We start from the raw sequence: 22,811 nt of genomic DNA, 5'->3' as shown, positions 1-22,811 counted from the left end.
AACTCAAGTTAAGGACTTTCATCAATTCACCAAGACTTCTTCAGAACTTGAACTAGTTAAAACATACCTAATTAAAACCCTAATCACCAGTAATTGACCATAATTAATAATCAATTAAACAGCCTTCAATTTCATTTAAAGAAACATGTTTCAAAAACTGTTTTTGGAAGAGAACACACTTTTTTATTTCAAGTTGTATCTGATATACATGACAATGACAGACTAGGACCCATTTCGTTACAGCACTGACAATATTGAACTAGAGTGGTTCCTGAGACTTGGGGCACATAGATATATGAGGCTTAATGATTCAGTCCCTATTAAATCAGCTTTAAGGATGAAGAAACTTAAATGAAAAGGTTAAACATTGTATAGACATAAATCTGTTTTGATTTTTATGCTGTATGTAAGTAGCTGTTGCTTTAACCTGCTTTTTACTAATTGGCTCTTTAATAGTGTTTTTGGAGGGAATTTTATTGATAAATTGGCTGTTGGGGAATATGTATATAAGGATGATCTGTTTTTCATTGCAGCTATGTCTGATGAAGTGGTTTGTTTGGCCGCGAAAGCGCTTACTTCTCGTTTTATTTTGCAATAAAAGATTTTCGCTTTTACCTTCCAGTTTGGGATATATATATATATATATATATATATATATATATATATATATATATATATATATATATTCTAACAAACAGATATGTACATGCACTATTGCAAGGTCTTAGTACCCAAGGATTTCCTGTCTCTGTGTAGTGTATCCTTTGTCACCTGTGCAAAAGTAATCACAATCCAACCCAACATTTTAGGTGTGTTGTTCCTTGGTAATGTCTGATGCATAGTGAAGCAGACCATTTTCTGTACTATGCAGCCTAACGTGGTTCTAGTAAGACACTTAAAATGCTGTATGCATCATTCCTCACTTTGTGGCTTTGTCACTTTTTGCTGGCATGGCAGATATGTGTACATCATATGTCACTTTTCTTATGCTAACCTTTGCTAGATCTGCCATCCACCAGGGACAGATGTGTATCTCTGCCATCTTCCTTATCAGTGCTTACATTCTGATTCCTGGAAGAATGCTGTTATTGCACTGACAGCCATGTTGTAGCTAGTTATGCCAGTACAGCCAGTTGGGCACAGGTCAGGCAGCAGTCATGGTACATGACACATGCAAAAACAGATCTTGGTATTTTAGTGCTCACACTGATGTAGAAAGTCCTTTGAAGCATGTTTGGAAAGGCATAATACAATGTCAACAGCAGCATGGGTTTGGTCATGGCTAATCTTATATAGATGTTCTGCTAATGTATATGGATGGTACACTGGTGTTATCAACCATGGCTTAAGAGAGATCAAACACATTACATAAAAACATAATGAATTATATATTAATATGAACCATAATTCTTATTCATCAGCTAGGTGACACTCTGAAAATCATCCTAATGAAGGAGGTGGCAGGGGTCAGATATAGGCCACTGGGCTCATAGCTAGTACTAGCCTATCAAACAAATCTGCTTGTTATGAGGCAATTTACAGTGCACATCAAATGGCAATGCCAAGAACAGTGGTCATTCTTGTTACTGTAGATACTCCCTTGGGACCATGCCACCTTAACTATGATGTATATATGATCAATGACATTATGTACTAAAGGGAAGAGGGTGATATCACAAAAATCACACAAGGCAGTGGTTTTCTCCCACTGTTTTCTTAGAGAACAAGATATGATCTTCCACATGTTCAGTCAGCACATTGAACACTTTGTTGTGTGTTGTTGAGGCAAATGAATGATAAACCCTCCCTGTGCTAGATGTTAAAAGGAGTCTGTAGCGAAAATAGTTAAGGCAAAAAACAAGCTATATTGTCCAAGTGTACAGGTAACCTAAGAATTCCTTGAGATATCATGTGTGGCTAGCATGTACCACAGATGGTCCTCAATAACTAATGATCAGCTTGGAAGTGGTCAGCATTTAGACCATGATAAGTAAATCAACAAGGCCACCATGGATGCTGATGATAATCTTGCCTTCCAGGATAGGTCCCCGCTTTGTTGTAGAAAAACATCTGCTGGGTAGAATATTTTTCCACATGTGCTAATTCATGCTTGCTCCCTTCACATAAGCAATATTAATCCCTCTGTTAATGACAGTCAATGCCTGTGCTTCATAATGATTTGCATATATTGCTGTCCCTATTTGGTGGTGCTGCGGTAGTGTTGTCACCTCACAGTAAGACGTTGTCCTGTTTGATTCTCAGCTAGAGTGTCTTCTGTGTGGAGACATGTGTGAATGGGCGTACCTTCGTTGAAGGTTGTGCATCAGGGCTGGCAACTCGGCACGAAAAAATCTAATGCCAATCATTTGCAGACCGGAGTTCCGCTGTGGCGATCCCTAACCAGGAAAAGCCGAAAGACACAACAACTGTCCCTATTTAAATGTGCTGTATGTCATGCAAAGCCTACCTACCCAAACCATCCCCCATGCATAGGTCCATAGGTTCATAGGTAAGTACTAGGCTATCTGCCCGAGGGCATCTGTAAGCCTAGCAGAATGTGTTGGCTTTCGCCGCCCCCTTAGATTAGTTCCCTGTGCCTCTGTCCAGCAGAGCCATTAGTTCCCTGTGCCTCAGTCTAGCAGAGCCACTGCAGTGATCCCCAGGGTAAATGATCTGTTTCCCATCCACTCATCAAGGTTTCTCTGGAAGAGTGTTAGCGAGGGGCTCTGCCTAATGTAGACTGGAATCCTGTTCCAAAGCATGAGGAGTCTCTGGGACAGGAATCTATCTCTCCAGCAAGTCCTATTTATCATTGTGGTGAGGTTTAGATCCCTACAGCATGTGGCTCTTGGGGATTTTTTTTTTTTTAGGTGGAGCATGTCCATCAAGTCTGGTTTGGACATGGCCTTGTATGTCAGGCAAAGATCACCTCTGAGAAAACAGTATGCAACGGAGTACAGCTGGAGTTTCTTCAGTCGGGCTGCATATGGCATTTGTTTGGGGCCAGTAATCTTCTTAGTGAGGTAATTCTCTGGTCTTTCCAGCTGTTGCAGATGTCTTGTAAGGTACATCCCAAATGGGTCGTTGTACTCTATGATGGGTCTGATGAGTGATGAGTAGAAGGGCACAATAACCACTTTTGTTCTAGATGCAAACCCTTTTGTGATTCAGTGGGCCACATAGAAGGATTTTCTAACCACTTTGGCAATATGATTTTCAAAGGAGAGATTACTATTTACTTGGGTCCCCAGATCCCTTATTACATTTTCTGTATTTAGGGGACTACCACGTATGTGATAGTTCATGGGTACTTTGCTTTTCCAAAGGGGATGACTATGCACTTTTTGGCATTTAGCTTGAGGCCATGATTTTGACACCAGGTATCCGTCTCAGTGAGACCCTTCTGGAGGATGTCTGTATCAGCCGGAGAGTCAATTATGGTCCCCAGTTTGAAGTCGTCTGCAAACTTGGTCAGCCATAGTCCTCCTGTGCTTGCCTGTATCGCTGAGAAGTATATACTGAACAGGAGGGGTCACAGGACTGAGCCCTGGGGGACGCCATTTGGAACCGGTTTAGAGTCGGACCTTGAGCCTGCAACTCTCACCGTGTGGGTTCTATCCATGAGCCAATTGGCAACTCATCTCATGACGTAGGGGTTTATGTTCAGGCTGGTGAGCTTGTCTATAATATCAGAATGGGGAATGGTGCTGAAAGCCTTTGTGAGGTCTAGGTAGGCTGTGTGGACCTCCTTTCCCTCATCTAAAGCCTTGGTAACTGTCTCAAAGAAGTCCACCAGGTTTAGAGGCATGAACTGCCCTTAAAGCCAAACTGAGTAGGGTCCAATGTTTGGAAGTTCCCAATGTCTCTGTTTATGAGTTCCATAATGATGTGCTCCATAGCCTTGCAGACCAGGCTAGTCAGGCTTATAGGGTGACAGTTCCCGGGGTCTGTTGCGGCTCCACCTTTGTGGAGCGGGATAACTGCTGCTGTGCGCCACTCTATGGGTATGTAGCTTGTAGACAGGCTGAGTCTGAATTGTGTGTTTAGGTGAGGGGTTAGTTAATTTTGGAGTTCGTGTAAGACACAGCCTGGGACACCATTCAATCCCATTTAAGCTGTGTTTTTGGCTTTGGATAGGGCTGTTTTAACCTGTGTGTCAATGATTGCTGGGGCTCTACATTCTTCTGGTATGGTTATGGGCCCTTTAGGTGGTGAGAGGGCGGGGTGAAGTTTGCACTAAACCTGTCTGCCAGAATGTTGGCAATATCAGTCGGTTCAGTGTATTTTGTGCCATTCTGCACTAACTCAGAGCAGATCTGAGAGTTTCCACTTAGGTTCTTGACATAGCTAAAGAATGCTTTGTGGTTATCTTTGGAGTCCTTGGCAATTTTTCTTTCGAAGCTAGCCTTGGATGATTTTATGAGAGATCATAGTTTCCTGCTGATACTGATCAGAGATGTCTTTTCTTCTTGGGATTTTACTTTTTTCTGTACTAGTTTCCTCCTTCTGTTGTATAGTTGTTTATGGCAGGGGTCCACCAGACTGGTTTCCTTTTCTTGGAGGAGTGAGTCTTGGTTTTGCTTGGGATAGCATGATCCATGCATTCTTGGAGATGCTCATAGAGTGCCTTTGTAAGGGATTCAGCAGCTTGGACAGCGCTGTCTTTTAGCATGGGGGCTGTGAACCTTTCCACCTTGGTCTTAAGTAACGTGAAGTTACTTAAGAAACTGCATGTTTATACACAGTGCAGGTGTTCCTTACATATTAAGTAAATGGTTCTGAATCTCACACTTGGAGTAACTTTTGTAAATTAATTTAGACCATAGATAAATAAAACATGAAAAGTGCCTCAATAAATCCAAGACAACACAAAAATTAGAGCATACAAAATAAGTAATAATAAACAGCATAGTAATCCATCTCAGTTTAGACATTTAATGCATCAGCTTCTAGAAGCAAGCTTTCCTGTTAACAAAGAACATTACATCATACCTGAAACCTTGCTGTCAGGAATCTTGATGTCAAAATGGATATTTGGTTCATGAGCCAGTGAGTATTTATTATATTCAAATGTTTCAGTCTATAATAAATACTAGCAAGCCCTTGGCAGTTTGGCACAGAGGTTTAAGGCTAGGAGCTCCTATTAACTATCTTCATACTATAGTGCTGGGTTTGATTCTCTCAGCATCTACTTAGAAACATTATCCCTCACCCAGATTATATTCTTGTAGCACCTATGAATATGAAAGCATATCCTTGGGCATGCTGGGTTTATGCATTTAGAACATTATAAAATGAAATGTGTGCAGATCCAGATAGCCAAAAGCCCACACATTATGTCAGGTATATATATATATATATATATATATATATATATATATATATATATATATATATATATATATATACCTGCATGCTGCAAAAAGGTGAAGAGATAAAACTTTTCTTAAAACAAAATAAAACATCAAAAGAAAAGCAGTATATAATTTTGCCCATATCAAGGGGACACTTTCTGTATGATGAGAACACCAAGGGGTCAAAATGCCAACATTAGCAGATAAAAATAAAAGTATAAATTTTGGAATGCTGTTCAATTATCAGGAATTGCTAGCCATAATTCTGCGACAGACATATTAAATCTACATGAAAAATGGGATTGAGATTTCTTATAAAGCTTACCTTCAGGATCTGACCACCATCAGGGTATCGCCCCAAGATGTCTTTAAGGTAGTCTAGATAAGGTGGAGCAGTAGCTCGAAACTTCGTCCTGAAACATAATTTAGTCTAGACTATTATCTGCTCTCAGTTTCACAGTTTACAGTTAATTTTATTTACAGTTTACTGTTCAGAGATTGTCATGGGGTACTGTCAGCAACAAGTCACATTCAACTGTAAGAATAAAGAAGCATCATGCTATCTGTTTATTTGTTTGATTTGCATTTCAGAGCACCTGGTCACAGCATGTAGTGCTGATTCTTGAAAAAAATGTAGTGTTTACAGGTCCGACATTAGGCCAAGTGGTGCCCTAGGCAAAAGGGCTCCACAGTGCCCCCCCCCCAATACCACCTGGTGCCACCGTCCTGGTCTATTTACACCACTCAGATTACTGGAAAAATGCCCCTGCTAGAGGAGTGCCCTAGGTGGCCGCCTGGTGGGCCTATGCCTAATGCTGGCTATGAATGTTTATGATACAACAAAGCAATAAAGTATATGTAAAAATAATTTCAATAAGTCTAATTTATCTTCAGCAATCTGTATCACATCATGACTGCTTGTTGCACCTCTAAGCATGGCAAGATTTTAAAGTATCATTAAAATATTTAGGTTTCATAAAGTGCTGCATTCAGCTTATTTCAAGTATAATTAATTAGTATTCAGGAAGGGTATGACCTTGACAAATAACAGTAGCTAGCAGGTAGTAATTTGACCACCAGATGGCAGGAGACAGACTTGGGTTACAGATATGGCCCATTGCAGTACATTTTCAATGTTTTCAAGATTTTTGTATTGTCCTAAAAGATGATTGTGACATGCTAGCTTGGGCAATTAAGTGACAGCAATATGGTTGCATGATTCTTAGTTTTAGCTATTGAATATACACTCATACGTAAGTGCTAAAGCCCCAGGATTCCCACTCCTCTTTTCTTGATATACTGGAAAATATTAGGGTTCAACCAAACACCCTAATAATGGGCGACTTCAACTACCCCACTATTAACTGGGAAAACTACTCATGTACCAACTCCTTCGCTCAACATTTCTGGAATTCTTAAATTCCAATGCCCTAGATCAACTTATCCACAACCCCCCCCCCCCAGGGGCAACAATATCCTAGACCTAGTCATTACCAACATGAGTGACCGGTGTTCCACACCTGAAGTCAACTCCTCGTTGGTCAGATCCGACCATAAGCTAATCACCCTAGATATCCACATCCTGCCCCCACCCATTATTAAGGAAACCACAGTAAAAAATTTCTCCAAAGCCAACTTCATGCTTCTTAAGACAGAAGTGACAAACTTCATGACACCCATGCAGATGGACAATGCAGTTAAGACTGCTGAATCCTACACAAATGCACTCTATAAGCATTTATATGAGTGCATGGATCGTGCTATCCTAAACAGAACCAAGACGCTATCCTCCAAAAAAAGGAAGTCAATCTGGTGGTCCCCTGCCATAAACAAACTCTACAACAGAAGGAAGAAACTGTAGCAAAAGAGAGTAAAATCCCATGAGTGGAGGAGCTCCCTGGTCAGCCTCAGTAAGAAGCTGAGATCCCTTATAAAATCCTCCAAAGCTAGCTATGAAAACAAAATCGCCACTGATTAAGGGCAACCACAAAGCATTTTATAGCTATTTCAAGAATCTCAATGGCAACACCCAGATTTGCACTGAGTTACAGCACAACGGCATGAAAATTACAGAACCAACTGATATTGCCAACATCCTGGCAGATAAATTCAGTGCTAACTTTACCCCCCTCTCACCCCCTAAAGGGCCTATATCTCTACAGGAAGAATGCAGAATCCCTGTAATCACATCTATGCAGGTAAAAGCTGCACTCTCTAACACCAAAAACACAGCATCCATGGGACCGGACAACATCCCAGGCTGCGTTTTACACAAACATCAGAATGAACTGACTCCCCACCTAAGCACCATGTTCAATCAGATCCCCTACACAACACTGAAATTCCAGAATGCTGACAACCATATGGCTGACACCATATGATCGGCATTTAGAATGCCAACATTGTGAGAAGTCTACAGAAAAGGAAAATAAAATTTCCTTTCAACTATGCCCCCCTGCACCCCATGTGGGGGGCTCTGCCCCCCATACCCCCCGTAACTTTAATATACCAACTCCAAGATCACACTACAATGCAGGAATGGAAATCTTTCCATTCCGGACTATAGTGAGATGCCAGTTTCACATTGTCGGCATTCTCAATGTCGATCATATGGTGTCGGCCATATGGTTATCGACATTATGGAATGTCGGCAAACTGAAGAGGACCCATTCAATCATAGTCTCACGTCAGGCTTTGCGGCCACTGAATGGCACACAGCAACAATTATCCCACTGCACAAAGGGGGAGCCAACACTTATCCTGGGAACTATCACCCTATTAGCCTGACGAGCCTTTTCTGCAAGGCCATGGGACGTATCATCATGAAACTCATAAACAAAGACATTGGTAACCTCCAAACTCTGGACCCCACCCAGTTCGGGTTTGTGAAAGGCAGATCACGCCTTCTGAACCTGATCGACTTCTTTGAGGCAGTCACCAAAGCCGTAGACGAGGGTAAGGTGGTTCACACAGCCTATCTTGACCTCGCCAAGGCTTTTGACACCATCCCCCATTCTGGAATTATAGCTAAACTCACTAAACTAGGTATAAATCCCTATGTCACAAAATGGGTTGCCAACTGGCTCACTGAGAGAACCCACACTTTAAAAGTTGCAGACTCCAAATCTGACTTCAAACCAGTGACAAGTGGAGTACCTCAGGATTCAGTCTTGGGACCTCTCCTGTTTGGTATCTACTTCTCTGAAGTACAGGCTAACACAGAAGGCCTCTGGCTAATGCAGTTCGCAGATGACTGCAAACTAGGAGCCATAGTAGAGTCGCCAAATGATGTGGACATCCTACAGAAGGGCCTCACTGAGACAGATGCCTGGTGTCAGAGGCATGGCCTCAAGCTCAAACGAGAAAAAGGCTTTTACTAACTCTAGATCAAAGTTTACTTATATTTGAACATGTTTCTACTACAAGGCCTGTCTCTTTATTTCTTGCGTATAATTCCCTTTTAATACTAACCACTCTGCTATATTTATTTGCTTACCCCCTCACCGTCAATTTGAAGTCGTTCTTCTGAATCTCTCCAAGGCTTTAAGACAAAATCATTTTCATTCTAAGTTTTTGTGCTCATTAACTATTCTAGTGAATCCTGGAGGCTACTACACACAATTGCACCATTTATACATAGCTCACATTTTCCTATCACATCATCTCGTATCTGAATGCATTTTAATGCTGTACATCCACTAGTTTGTGTTTTAATTCAAACTTAACTCCACAGCGTCCTTTGTCAGTATTAGTCTCCAAAATGAGATGCTTTTTCTACAGTTTCAGATCCCCTACATACCATGTTAAGTTTATTTTATTTATTTAATATTTGTTTACCAGGACTTAGAATGAGCCAATTTTCAGTGGAGGCCTGGGAAGATATGCTCCAGACTCATGCATTTGTAATGTGGAAGAAAATCCACACAAATGAAGGGAGGACATGCAGACTCTTCACAGAAGGCACCCCAGCCAAGAATCGAACTTGAGAATCTCTTGCTGTGAGACAACACAAACCACTGCACTGTCCAACTGTCAGTAGACTGCCTTTTTATATTGCTAAGCTCTAAGCCATGCTAGGTAAAGCTTGGAATACTGCACCCCATCCATCTTAATGCTCACTTGACCTCAGTACAACCCATCTGTTGTAGAGTTTGTTTATGGCGGGGGACCACCAGATTGGCTTCCTTGTTTGGAGGATAGCGTCTTGATTCTGTTTGGGATAGCACTATCCATGCACTCATGTAAGTGCTTATAGAGCGCATTTGTGTAGGATTCAGCAGTCGTAACTGTATTGTCCATCTGCATGGGTGTCATGAAGTTCGCCACTTTTGTCTTAAGAAGCATGAAGTTGGCTTTGGAGAAATTTTTTACTGTGGTTTCCTTAATGGTGGGTGGGGGCGGGATGCAGATATCTAGGGTGATTAGGTTATGGTCGGATCTGACCAACGAGGAGTTGACTTCAGGTGTGGAACACCGGTCACTCATGTTGGTAATGACTAGGTCTAGGATATTGTTGCCCCTGGTGGGGGTGTGGATAAGTTGATCCAGGGCATTGGAATTTATGAATTCCAGAAAGCGTTGAGCGAAAGAGTTGGTACATGAGTAGTTTTCCCAGTTAATGGTGGGATAGTTGAAATCGACCATTATTAGGGTGTTTGGTTGAACCCTAATATTTTCCAGTTTATCAAGAAAAGAGGAGCAGGATTCCTTGGGCATAGTGGGGGATCTGTAGCAAGCTACAATTTGAATTGCAGTTTTGCCCAGAGTTAGTTGCACTTGGATAATCTCTGATGCGTTATGCTACACAACTAGCCTGGAGGTGTGAATATCCTTAATGAATATGGACACACCTCCCCCTTTGCTGTTCTGGTCCATGTTAGATAGCCGAAAAGTGTGGTATGAGTTATAGCCTGGCAATGCAGGGGTGCTCTCTAGAGCCTTGAACCAGGTCTCAGTCACTGCACAGATATCGATGTTCTCCATTTTAGGGAGTGCCTCAAGTGAGTGCATTTAAAGATTTAGATTTCTAGCACTGAGTAGCATTACCGTCAGTTTTTGCTTGCCTATTCCTTTTACAGTGGTGAATTTGTCATTTGAACCTTTCCTAAAAAAGGCACTATAGGGGCGGCAAGAGCCTTAGCCAGTATCTGGAATTTCAGGGGTGACAGGTGCAGGCCATCTCTGGCAAAACATTGTGGCCTGTCGACCATGTCGTCCCAGGCAGACAGATACTGGATACCCTTAGAATGACACCAGAAGCTTAGCCAATTGTTGAGGTCAATCATTTTGTCCTTGTGCTGCGGTATCATTCTGGGTGATGGCAGGATGCTACTCAGGGTTAGTGTCATACCTGCCTGGGCTACAGGATCAGAGAGCTCTTCCATGTCTCTTTTCATGTAGTCCAGGGAGGTACGTCTCAGGTCGTTCACACCAACATGGACAATGACAGAGTCATATTTGTACTTGTTGTGGAGTGACCTGAGTGCGTGGGTTATGTGGCAAATTTCTGCTATTAATACCACTGCAATACTTTGCATTTACTCTGACTTTTGATCTACATGGTTTTGTCTGAACTCTGTAGTTTCCCATTGGGACAGGTAATGGCTGAAAAGGGTCCTTGAATCAAAACACTTACCCAGTCAACAACCATTAAATAAATAGATAAATATTGAATTCTACTACTATTGATCAATTTTCCTGACTTCCACTGCTCAATTCCATGTGCATCCAGTTCACTTAACCCTTTCTGTGCCCTGAAATGATGTTAAGCTCCATGGGATTAGGAGCCTAGGGCAAAGACTTGAATACAAATGGAAGCATTCTACCTCTTTAACAGTAAGCATTGCTTTGATGAAATCTGTGCCTTCTATCACACAGTAATCTCTTCTAAAAAGCAATATTTATGTATAGAAAGACTTATACTGCATCAAACTGACAGGCCATGATCTGCCTAATGGTTAAGGTGTTTGCCTTACAAACACAAGGTACAGGGTTTGAGTCTCACAAGGGATAATTGGCTAGGCTTAAAATGGTTCACAAGGGCAGTTAGCTTACTACTAGTCTATGAATGTGTTCTTCATTTCTATATGATTGACAAGCATTGTGACCCAACCTGGCTGTTAATCTGTGGTAAAGTTTTCTCAAAAGGTGTGAGCTGACTACTTAACTCTTAGCAGTGAAACAGGCATCTTTAAAGACAGTTTCGCTTTCTACAAGAAGCTCAGGGGGTATATTCATTTTTGAGAAGGAACCTGCGCCATGGTCTTGCTGCAGGCTTCAGATGTTATATTACACTGAACATCGAAACATGGGTTCAAGAATGCATTTGACCACTTGTAGTTGGGACTCATACTTGGTATACCTGACTATTGTCTACCTAGATGCACTGGGCTCAATTATACATGAAATCACCTCTTCTTCTTTGAGTTATAGGGTCTTTCTACTTGCATTAATGAAGTTGGCCACCATCTTGAGCTACCACCTTGTGTGTATACTTCTCTTGATTGGGAAAATTACTAAGTTCAAGTTTATTAGTGTACTTAGATGACTCATTATGTATTTGTTATTATTATTATTATTATTATTATTATTATTATTATTATTAGTGTAGAGAAGGGTGTATATTCACAGACTGACTCTGTATTAAAGCTGTACATAATTTGCAATTCTTTCCTGTCAGGTTTTGCAAAAGACATATAGTGAGCGTACTTAGTAGAATAACGAACGACCTCCAAAGACTGAGAGATCAAAATTAATAGTCAGCTGAGATCTTTCTTGATTTGTGATCAACATTTAACGTGGTTGATCATCACAACCATTTGAACCACCTTTAGACTTACTGTGGGGTTAGCAGTATTGTTCTAGACTAGTTTTGCTTCTACCTTTCAGGATATACTCAACAGGTAATGTTGGAGGCTAATTCTTTGATCTTATTGTCCTGTTACCTTTAATGTCTCTCAAAGTTCTACCTTTGGGGATGTTGCCTTTCTCAGTGTTGGATTATATTCATTCATTAATTTCAGAAACACCAGAAACTGGAGACTTTACCCGACTTGACTTCAGCATAAGCAATTTCATCTTATCAAATACCAGCAGGAGCGGGGTGAAGTCTTTGGAACTCTTTGACAAACTAAAAGCACTTACAATCAAATACTGTCCTAGGTTTCAGGTGGTACTGCTAGCTTTTTTCTTCATATTTTTGATTGTTGTGGCTGTGAGTCTGTCCTGTGTCCCAACATGGTCTAGTGGTAAGACACCAGACTCCAAATAACAGGAATGTGAGTTTGAAACGTTGAGCCCAACCTATTCTTTCTTTACAGCCTTGACGGAACTTTTGCAAGTCTGCAAAATAAGCAGCACCAGAAACACTAGATCCAGGGATTTGAACTTTGCTTGTAACATAAATAGAACATACTGGCAAGATAGATATGTGACACAAAGAATCCCCATGTTCTGGAACAGGATCCCCATCTATGTGAATCAGAGTCCATCCCCAACCTCATTCAGTCGTAACCATGACCACTAGATGGGAAATCGCAAATTCATCCCTAGGCTGGCCTCCATGTCTGTTATAGATGGAGGATGACAGTAAACATTCCCTAACATAACCCTGCACATAAATTTTAGCAAACTCCTAACTAATATACTCCTCCTAACTAATATATCCCTCCTAACAAACATACTCATTGAATTAAGACATACACACATGTTACCAGGGGATGCAGTTGAGATGGGCTGCATGGCTAGGCTTATAAAGGCCCTGGTGCTCATTAGCCTAGTGTATAGCTATGAACCTATGAACTTTCTGGTTTTGTTTAGTTTTACTTATTTGCTTACCTGCTGACTCACCTTCTTACTTATTTGCTTATATTTGTTAACTCCAACAGTCTAACGAGAGTTCACCATTTTTTTTAATTCATACTCTTTGTTTCTCCATCCAGCCTACTGCTAGCCCTCAGTTTCCTGCATACCATGCCCACTCTTCTTATGTACTATTGGAGCTCCTTACTGCACAACTCTTGATATATCTTTTTACCCCAACATATCAGAAAGTAAGCTTTGTCATGAAATGCCTAGAACTAGGGTGAGAGGACCCTACAGGAAGCAGTAGATCAGATGCTGGGAGCCAGCATTCAGCACATCCCTAACTTCTTTGGAACCAGTGGTGGCTGGTGATTTAAAATCAAAGGGGAGCTGCAGGAGACAGCTGAATGAGTGGGGCCAATAGAAAGGGGTGTGACCAACTAGAAAGGGGTGCGGCTGTGCTCAAAAACCACAAAAACTGGGACTTTAATTAAATACGCTGCCCTGGTGCCAAACCGTCATTATGAGAGTCCAATCAAGACAAAATGAAGTGTAGAAGAAAAAAATATTTCAATGCATTGGCTACATGACAGCTTACTTAATATCTAGATAGAAACAAAAAGGTTGTAAGGCATGAAAAAAATAAATTATTTTTAAATACATTATTGGAATGCCAGTCAAAATCAAGTATAAAAAAACAAGCAGCACTCAACTCAAACTACTTCTCTTTGTACTGCAGTTTGTTCTAATTATAATTTATATTCAGTTTTATAAAAGTACCAAGTAACATGCAGAAAGTAGCAATCTCTGTAATACCCCCACTTGTAAAAATGTTTCTTATCCAAAAAAGACCTGCTGCCTGACAACAGCTATCTAATTGTTTCATGGGGAAAACATGATCAAAGTAAAAAAATGAACAGCAAACAAGAAACAAGCTCAACATACATTGCTTAAAGGTTTACTACACAGGTTATGGACCACACATGATAGACTGGCATTCTATTTAGTTTACGGGTAAATCCAGCAAAGATGACTGCAAGTCTCCAACAAATGTAATGAGCTTCTGAAAATACTGTAATCCTTTCCTTTATTACAAATACTGTCATATGCATTTCAATACCGAAGGCATATATGTTATCTAGTTATGTAAATATTCTCTTCATGGCAACAACAAAAAGGCTTTCAATGTGGGTAATTATTTAACAGTATCCTTACTAAAACTTACTTGCATCTTATAATTTCAGACAAGCTTACCCGATGGTCATTAACAGGGCACTGTGACACCATGCATTTTCTGAATAAGAAGAAGCATAAATCAACAGTATAAAATATGACAGAAAACCAGCACATTCTGCAAAATCAAGGACAGATGAAAATCCACTGTAGTACTTGTGTCTACCTTGGATGGGGGGATACTCTGCACATTTACGCTGCATAACTGCTCCTTGCCTTGCATGGACACATCCAGAGTCACTACATGGAGGAGTGGGGTGCAACAAGTATGTCACAATTTGAAATGTCTCTGGCTGACAGTGATGGCCCTGAAACATTTGTCATACCTCTCAACCTCAGAGCAAGAAATCTGGACAAAGCCATATATAGAAGTGGGACAAAGGCCCAAAAATAAGGACAATTTTTAAATATTGCTCTTATAAACTTAGAAAGATAATAGAATAGTAGGTCTCGCATTAGTACGAATTTTCTGAAGGATATGAAATCTGAAGCTCAAATGTCTGTCATTATTTTCTAACTTCAATCTTTAATGATTTTCCATTAATTTTCCAGAAAACCACAATTTTATGAAAAATGGACTAAAAATGTGATTCAAAAATATAAAATAGCCGCATGATACAGCTGGGAACCTGTCAAAGAAGAGACACTTTTTAATATCAGTACTGTTAAGTTGAGCAGCTGATAAAATAAGAGAATCTATGTGCACTTCTGAAATAAAAGTAATCTATAACTCTGATCATTACAATTATTTATTAATTGTAAACCCTCCACATTTTCTTTCAAAATTGCCATTTTGTGGAGGGATTATTAGGGGAGAGCAAATTTCAAGCCAAAATTAGGGACAATTGAGAGGTTTGGATATGCCTAATTCTATAAAGCAATTTATTTGCACGTACCTCTCAACCTCTTAATGCAGGAAATCTGGACAAGGCCAAATATATTGGGGGAACATACAAACAGTACTAAAAATTTCTCTTGTATAAACTTAAACAGTTGATAGAATAACAGGTCTTGTTTTAGCATGGATTTTTCTAAAGGGTATGAAGTCTGAAACTCAAGGTCTGTCATTATTTAGTGACTTCATTCCTACATGATTTGCCAGAAAACCACAAATTGTATGAGGAACAAGCCAAAAATAAGAAGCAAAATTTTATTCATTCTGTAAAAATCTGGACAGTTGAGAGGTATAGTTCAGCTGGAGCTGTCTTTGAGTTTGCCGCCCTACCCCCTCACAAAATCATGGTTGAATGGGGCCGCCCCCCTGCAGCCAGTCTAATGTCCCATTATTTGGCTATTTCACCCCATTTACCATAAACATTGTAATGTGCATACTGCTTTACTTCTATGATGATTTGGATTTAATTTAAAGGTTTTATTTTGGATTTTATCGCACAAACACTAATAGACATCTGCTAAACAAAGCAATGCAGTCTCACAATGAAAATAGACTTAGCATTAAAACTTCTCTGCCCTTGAAACTCACACTCATTGAAACTGCATTGAAACCCACATTCAAAGAAAATAAATCTGGCCAGTGGCAGATAAAGATTAACTTTGGGCTGTTTTCAAATCATAGGCCTCTTGCACATGAAACATACATGTGTTCTTTGATACATCTTCCTGATTGTATCAAATTGTATTCCTTGTATAATACAGTACATTTGTTAGAGGACATTTTAAATTTAGTGTTTTCAACATTTTTCCAGTAAATATTGAAACAAAATGCATGCACTAATAATGACAAAATGCCCAATTCAGAACAGTTCCATCATAAAAGTCTACTCAAACTTCTATAATCCACCAGTATCAGTAAATATGCACAATCTCTGCAGAAGTAAAAGTCATCTGATCTGTAACTAATGAAGAGGTTGCTGCTAGCAAACAACTTTATATTTCATTGTTTCATCTACAAATAAAGTGCCTGTTGCCCTTGAGGAATAAATTGCCTATGTTACATTAAAAAAAATAAAATCTAGTAATGTTGCAATAGGAAATGGATGCCAAACTGATAACAGGTTCATAGTTACTAGGTATCTCACCCAAAGAGGACATTCTCAGGACTGCAGTATCCACCCCACCCTTTAAAAGTACAACACAGTACAGTATCAGCAATGCATCTACATACTGTAGGAGTCGAACCCACAGCATTCTGCATCAAAAGGAAGTACACTGCAAGCAGACTTAGCATAAGCAGCACTAAACTTCTGTTCCCCTGAAGCTCTCAGCTCCTTGTAAAATCCATTCAACTGTATCTCTTAACTTTGCAGCACAAGAAATCTGGAAAAAGCCAAAATTTATTGGGGAGGACAAAAAGCCCAAAAACCAGGGACACATTTTAAACATTGCTGGTATAATCTTGGAAAGTTGCTAGAATAAAATGCTGTGTTACCACCATGCATTTCACTTTGGACCCAGGATTGTGTGAACTACAGTCACAGCAATATACTACTATGCCAAATCAGCTGTTTTTTGAAAGACAGGAAGACTGAAACTTAAATGGCTATCATTTAGTGAATTCAGTTCTCAACATAGCTCTCAACCTCTTAGCACAAAAAACCTGGACAAAGACAATAATGGGGCAATACAACCCCAAAAATAGGGACAATTTTCAAATATTGATCTTATAAACTTAGAAAATTGCTAGAATAAAAGGTTTTGTGTTATCATGTGCTTTCTGAAAAATATGAAGTCTGAAATTCAAATGCCTGTCATTACTTAGTGAATTCAAAATCCAGAAAACCACAGGTTTTTATGAGGAACAGAACAGAACAAAAATATGAGACAAAAATCTGAATAGTTTCACAAGTGGTGGTGGGTAGGGAATTCAGGCTGTTGCTACCTGCACCCAAGGTACACACACACACACACACACACACACACACACACACACACACACACACACACACACACACGAGTGCCTGAGTTTGGAGTTTGTTTCAGCTCCGTTTGAAATTCCTGGAGCAGCAGCTTCAAAGTCCCAGCCCCAATGCGAGAGCAAGCTATCCAGCCTAAGTTTGAAATACAAGTCCTTCCCGCAACAGCAGGCTATCCAGTCAACATACCTTGCAGTCCAATCACCTTCCAGTCTATGCAGTTGCAACCGCACAGACTTCTGGGAATCTCTGTAGTCTGATACCTTCCTCTTAATCCAGACTGGTTAAACAGCAGTCCGGATTCCTGCATGTATGTGTGGAATTCCTGGAACACTGAGCACACATGTGCTGAGTTCCGGGACTCACTATCATTTCTTTTTATTTTGTTTTTTCTTTTTCTTTTTGCAGCTGGGGGGGGGGTCTGCAGTCTTGCAGTCCAATAGCATGAGCCACCCCTGTTTGGAATGGGTTTCCTAGTAACATTAAGCAGAGCCCTTCCCTGGCCCTCCAATGCAATTTGTACTAATGGAAGGGACTCACAAATTCACTCCTGAGGTAGCACCTATGTCCCTTATGGACAGGGGCACTCTGTAAGATACTCAAGGCATCAGCATAAACCATGCTATCCTCTTGATCCTAGGGGCTATATATCAGATAAAATTGAGACTAGGCTTGTAAGGGCTCTTAAACTGTTAGTCTAGTAATCTCCACTGAAACTATGAACTGGAATGGTAACATATAATTGTGTCAGTGCATACACTACACACATCTGCCCTCCATTCATAGGACATGTGTTAACCTTTCTGATAGAGAATTGGGTTGTGCGACTCTCAGTCTCCAACAAATGTTGCACAGTCAGTCTGGTTTCTCCCAAACTTTTTCTGAAGCATAGGAGAGGTGGTCATTATCTGCTTCATCCTATATCCCTAGTCTGACCCTCCTTTCTTTTGTTCAGTCTCAGAGTTGGTATATACAATTAACATCTTAAAGAAAGAGATGCATTAAAATGTATGACTCACCTAATCCATTAAAACTAAAATGGATTCTCTTGGTTAGTCGTCAACCTCCTAGTTGAAGGAACTGGGTTTATATTCATGAATTGTGGCAGATGGCACAAAGCATTACGTCTCTGAGCTGTAGCTCCTGTGATACAGCGTTTGATTCCCACAGCACTCATTTGCCTACTATGGGACCTTCAGCAACTCAAACAGACATTAGTTCCAGTCACACACACCTGAAAAAGCACTGTGTGTGTCCAGTGTGTCTATCTGATTAACAAATGTGTATTACTATTTATAGTAAGACAAGAATCACACTAAAAACTTATGTCCGGAGAGATACATTTTTGAAGGAGTGTTTAACTGGAATGTTTTGATCCAGAAAGAATAACACAAAGGGCTAGTATCAGTTGCATGACCTTTAGGTAAGAACAGCTAGTCAGAAAACAGAACTACAGTTTTGGTCATCACTATTACAATAACTGCCAATCCCTACTTCAAAGTTTACAAGTACGATGAGATTTAAGAATCAACTTGATTAATAGATTGAGAACAAATGTTCTACATCAACTCAATTCATTCTGAGTAAATCCTGAGTTACTTTTCTTGATGTGTCCACCTGTATGACGTGATTTTGTGAAAATGTCTACATTAATACAGTACTAAGATTGTGCTAGCTTAGAGATGAGGGAGAAAGTGAGTAAACACAACATTATTCCGGTCTTCTCCAAGATTATCATAATGACCTTTCTGTGACAAGTTAACACTGAATAACTGGCAGTGACAAGTAAGAGTCTCAAGTGAAACACTGTTCAAAATGGTTACAATGACACAGAGATATTTTATTATAACACAGTAAAGCATCACATAGTCTGACAAAATTTCTGCAAGTTTACTTCCTTATCATTAAAACATTATTTAATCTTTAGTAAAAACAAGAAAACCCTTTAACAAATATCACCATCTTAGCAAATTCTATAAAATTTAAATAATTACTTTTTTAACTGAGTGAATTCAGTACTTGAAATTCAGGTCTATATTATATATTTGAACGCTTAAAAGATCGAACTTTAGCGATCAAACATTTAAATGTTCGAATGTAAATAAAAATTAAAAAAAAAAAAAAAAAAATCTAAAGAGTGCAACCAGGGGGACAAGCCCCCTGCACCCCCCACACTCCCGCTACTTAAATATACCAACTCCAAGAACGCGCTACAGTGTAGGGAATCGGAAATTTTCCATTTCCGCACTGTAGCACACTGAAGTGCGTTTTCAGAGTTGGTATATTTAAGTAGCGGGGGTGTGTGGGGGCGCAGCCCCCCACGTGGGTGGTCCAGGGGGGGCTTGCCCCCCTGCTTAAACCCTTTACTTTTTTTTTCTTTAAATATTTTTTTTTTACATATTCAAACATTTAAATGTTTGATCACTAAAGGTCTAAATTTAGTGATTCGCACATTCAAGTGTTCGAATATATAATATAGACCCATGAAATTCTTGGTCAGATCTGATGTCTTCCAGAGTAATTCAAATTATTTCTTTCAGTCCAGTTGTATATTATCCAAAAATATTTTATTGAAAATATGATTCAATGATGTACTAATCCTCTAGCTACAGACCACCTTAAGAGGTGATCTATGCCTGGCATACAAGGTATCCTCATCTTCAGCTCTGATGGACCTTTTGCATATCCGCAAAATGAACCTATGAAATCATTTACTTTACTCCAGCCTAAAGTATAGAGTCCTGGAGCTGGCTATGTAATTACAGGTGCCTCCCTCCATTCGGAAGGCTTATTTAAATACTTGTTTTGAAGCTGCACTCAGCTGGTACTCCTATGACAATTTGCACCAAGCTACTAAGATCCATTATGAGATGATGGAATAAAATGCACACAACTTTCTAAAAGGTCATATAGCCAAATATAGACTGATTTATGGCAGAGATTGTAGATTAGCAATTTAATTACAGTTAAACGTGTTTTTTTAGAATAATATTTGAAACAGAAGGACTTACTTTCTCCTTTGCCTGGAATTAGTACTCATGTCTTCTAGAGCAAAAAACTGAAAAAGATAATAGTTTTGTACATTTTAATTAGATTGTTCATAACACACTGTTCAAAATATTTTTCACATAATTTAGTACTCAGTTTTACTATGCAATTAATTAAGTAATCTTTTTTTGCCATATCAGATGCGTTTTCCCATGGTCACTACTACTTACATAAATGCATACTTACTTGTTATCCTTACACAAATAAAATTAATGTGAACAAATTTACTTTAAGGTATCAGATATGCAACCATGATTGATCTGTTGCTTTATTTTATTGTCATAAAAAACAGGTGATATGAAAGAACAAAATATCTGACAAGTAGAAAGTCTTCTGTTTATTTGCTGATCACTGTCTGCCAATATCAACTAGGTTAGACCTAGTGCACTATTGGATGAGTAACAATTTTTAATCTTTTAAGGCTGAATCAGATTTCAAATGCAACTGAACAATGGCAGTGCTGGTCAGGATGTGTAAAACAGAAAACACATTTAAGAAGGACATTGTACATATGAATGCTGGAGCAGAAAAGTTGCAGATCCTGATAAAGGAAATGTGAAACGAGATGACAGGGACAAGTTATTCAAATTTACTGTACCTGTAAACTCAACTCCTCAACAGAAGGAATTATAAGGTTTACTCATCAGTCAGCCATATAAATATAATCCAGATGATAGCAGAAATCAAGGTCCTATATGTGTGCAAGCACTACTAATAACAAGTGGCTGTAGAAAATACAAATTTGTTGTGATAAATTTATTCGGAGAGACAGGTGCTGTAGGACAGTCAAAGAAAGATTAAGTTTAATGAGAGAATTTTCCTCAGGTCCAGTTCCATAACAGAAAAGTGATGTCCTCTCTACAATGTATATGACCCATGTGTGATTAATAGAACTGGTATCTCAGAGATTGGGCAGGGAAGGATGAACTTGTGTGGCCTTAGTGGGAAGAGAAGCCTGTGAGCATTAGCAGTATATTATAGTGGCTGGGTCTATCACTACCCAGCAGTAGTCATGTTGGTTAACGCAGTGTTGTACGAGAACCTCCCTGCTGAATCAGTGAAGAGGAGATGTGTGTGTGTGTGTGTGTGTGTGTGTGTGTGTGTGTGTGTGTGTGTGTGTGTGTGTGTGTGTGTGTGTGTGTGTGTGTGTGTGTGTGTGTGTGAGAGAGCACGCACACCTCCTACCTTCACACGAGAGACATTGTAAGCCTGAAGGCAATGTAGTGTAGGGCCACTGTGAAGGCCCAGCAAGCTGAACACCTGTCTGTTACCACTGGGAGAATGAATGAACCAATACAGCTTCCTGGCAGAAATTAATATATTATAAGACTCTTGCCCATTCCAGGTCTGCCTGACTACCACCATGGAGAGTAAATGGGTCAACTGGGTTCAAGAAGTGTTACCATAAGTGGGAGCAGAGCTGGATCTAACACAAGACTCCCTACATCTCTGCCTAGGATACTGTGCTAACTGGGATGGGGGCCACATGAATGCCACCATCCTGTCAACATTAAAATGTTTTTTGGTACTGCGCTAACCAGAATGGGGGCCCCATGAATGCCACCATCCTATCAACATTAAAAAGGTTTGGGTACTGTGCTAACTGGGATGGGGGTCCATAAATGCCACCATCCTGTCAACATTAAAAAGTTTTAGGTACTGTGCTAACTAGGATGGGGACCCCATGAATGCCACCATCCTCCCCATCCCTGTCAACATTAAAAAGTTTTTCTGATGCACAATTATGATTGCAAAGTTCCATTACTGTGTACAAATTAATGAATTTTAAACCTCTGCTCTCTTACATTCCTGTTTTCACACCTTGTTTGCCTTTTCACATGAATTTCCAAATGACCTTCTGTTGGTGACACAGTATAAAATTCTATGTCACCCACTGGATAGCTAGCAGATCCAAGGATAAGACCCAAGAAGCTTGGGTAGGGAAGTCCACCTCCACAAAGAGACCAGTCAGTAGCAATATCCCTAAGGGCTCTGTGCTTGGTCTTCTCCTTTTTGACACCTACGCCTCTGATGTCAAGTCCAGCATCAAGGGCCTCTTGCTGACCAAGTTTGCAGATGACTGCAAACTAAGTGCAGTCACAGGATTCTCTAAAGACACAAATACCATCCAAAAAAGCCTGACACAGACATATAATTGGTACTTGAGCCATGGTCTAACTCATTGTCAAGAAATGCATAATAGTATCATTTGGGAAGTCAGCTACTCCTAGAAACTACTGCATGATAATAAACCCCTAAGAGTAGACTCAGTAATCAGTCAGAGATTTGGGAACACACATAAACAAGAACCCATATTTTGACCATCACATGTCTTAAGTAGTAAACTTATAAGCAAGGGTATGACATCTAGGTCCAAGGATGTCATCATTCCACTGTACTTTGCCTTTGTCAGACCAGTATGTACCTGACCATGCCCAGAAATTCCTTACAAAAAGAATGCAGGATGTAAACACCATGTCCTAAATAGAGCGCCTCAAAG

General features: G+C 39.9%; 1 protein-coding gene across 1 annotated transcript in view; it reads right to left on the bottom strand.

The window, feature by feature from the left end:
• Positions 1-22,811, bottom strand: part of LOC122809263 (sacsin-like) — a 417,141-nt gene that overhangs the window by 339,421 nt on the left and 54,909 nt on the right. The window contains exons 2-3 of the mRNA XM_044080641.1: positions 20,275-20,321; positions 5,680-5,767 (exon numbers count right to left, since the gene is read on the bottom strand). Of these exons, the coding sequence (XP_043936576.1) occupies positions 5,680-5,767; positions 20,275-20,303 (117 nt within the window). The 5' untranslated portion in view covers positions 20,304-20,321. The remainder of the gene's footprint in view (positions 1-5,679; positions 5,768-20,274; positions 20,322-22,811) is intronic.

Source organism: Protopterus annectens, chromosome 1.part1 (genome assembly GCF_019279795.1).
Source record: "Protopterus annectens isolate FY-2018-M chromosome 1.part1, PAN1.0, whole genome shotgun sequence".
Taxonomy (NCBI): domain Eukaryota; kingdom Metazoa; phylum Chordata; order Ceratodontiformes; family Protopteridae; genus Protopterus; species Protopterus annectens.
Note: the sequence above shows the minus strand (reverse complement) of the source record. Positions and strands in the feature narration are given on the sequence as shown.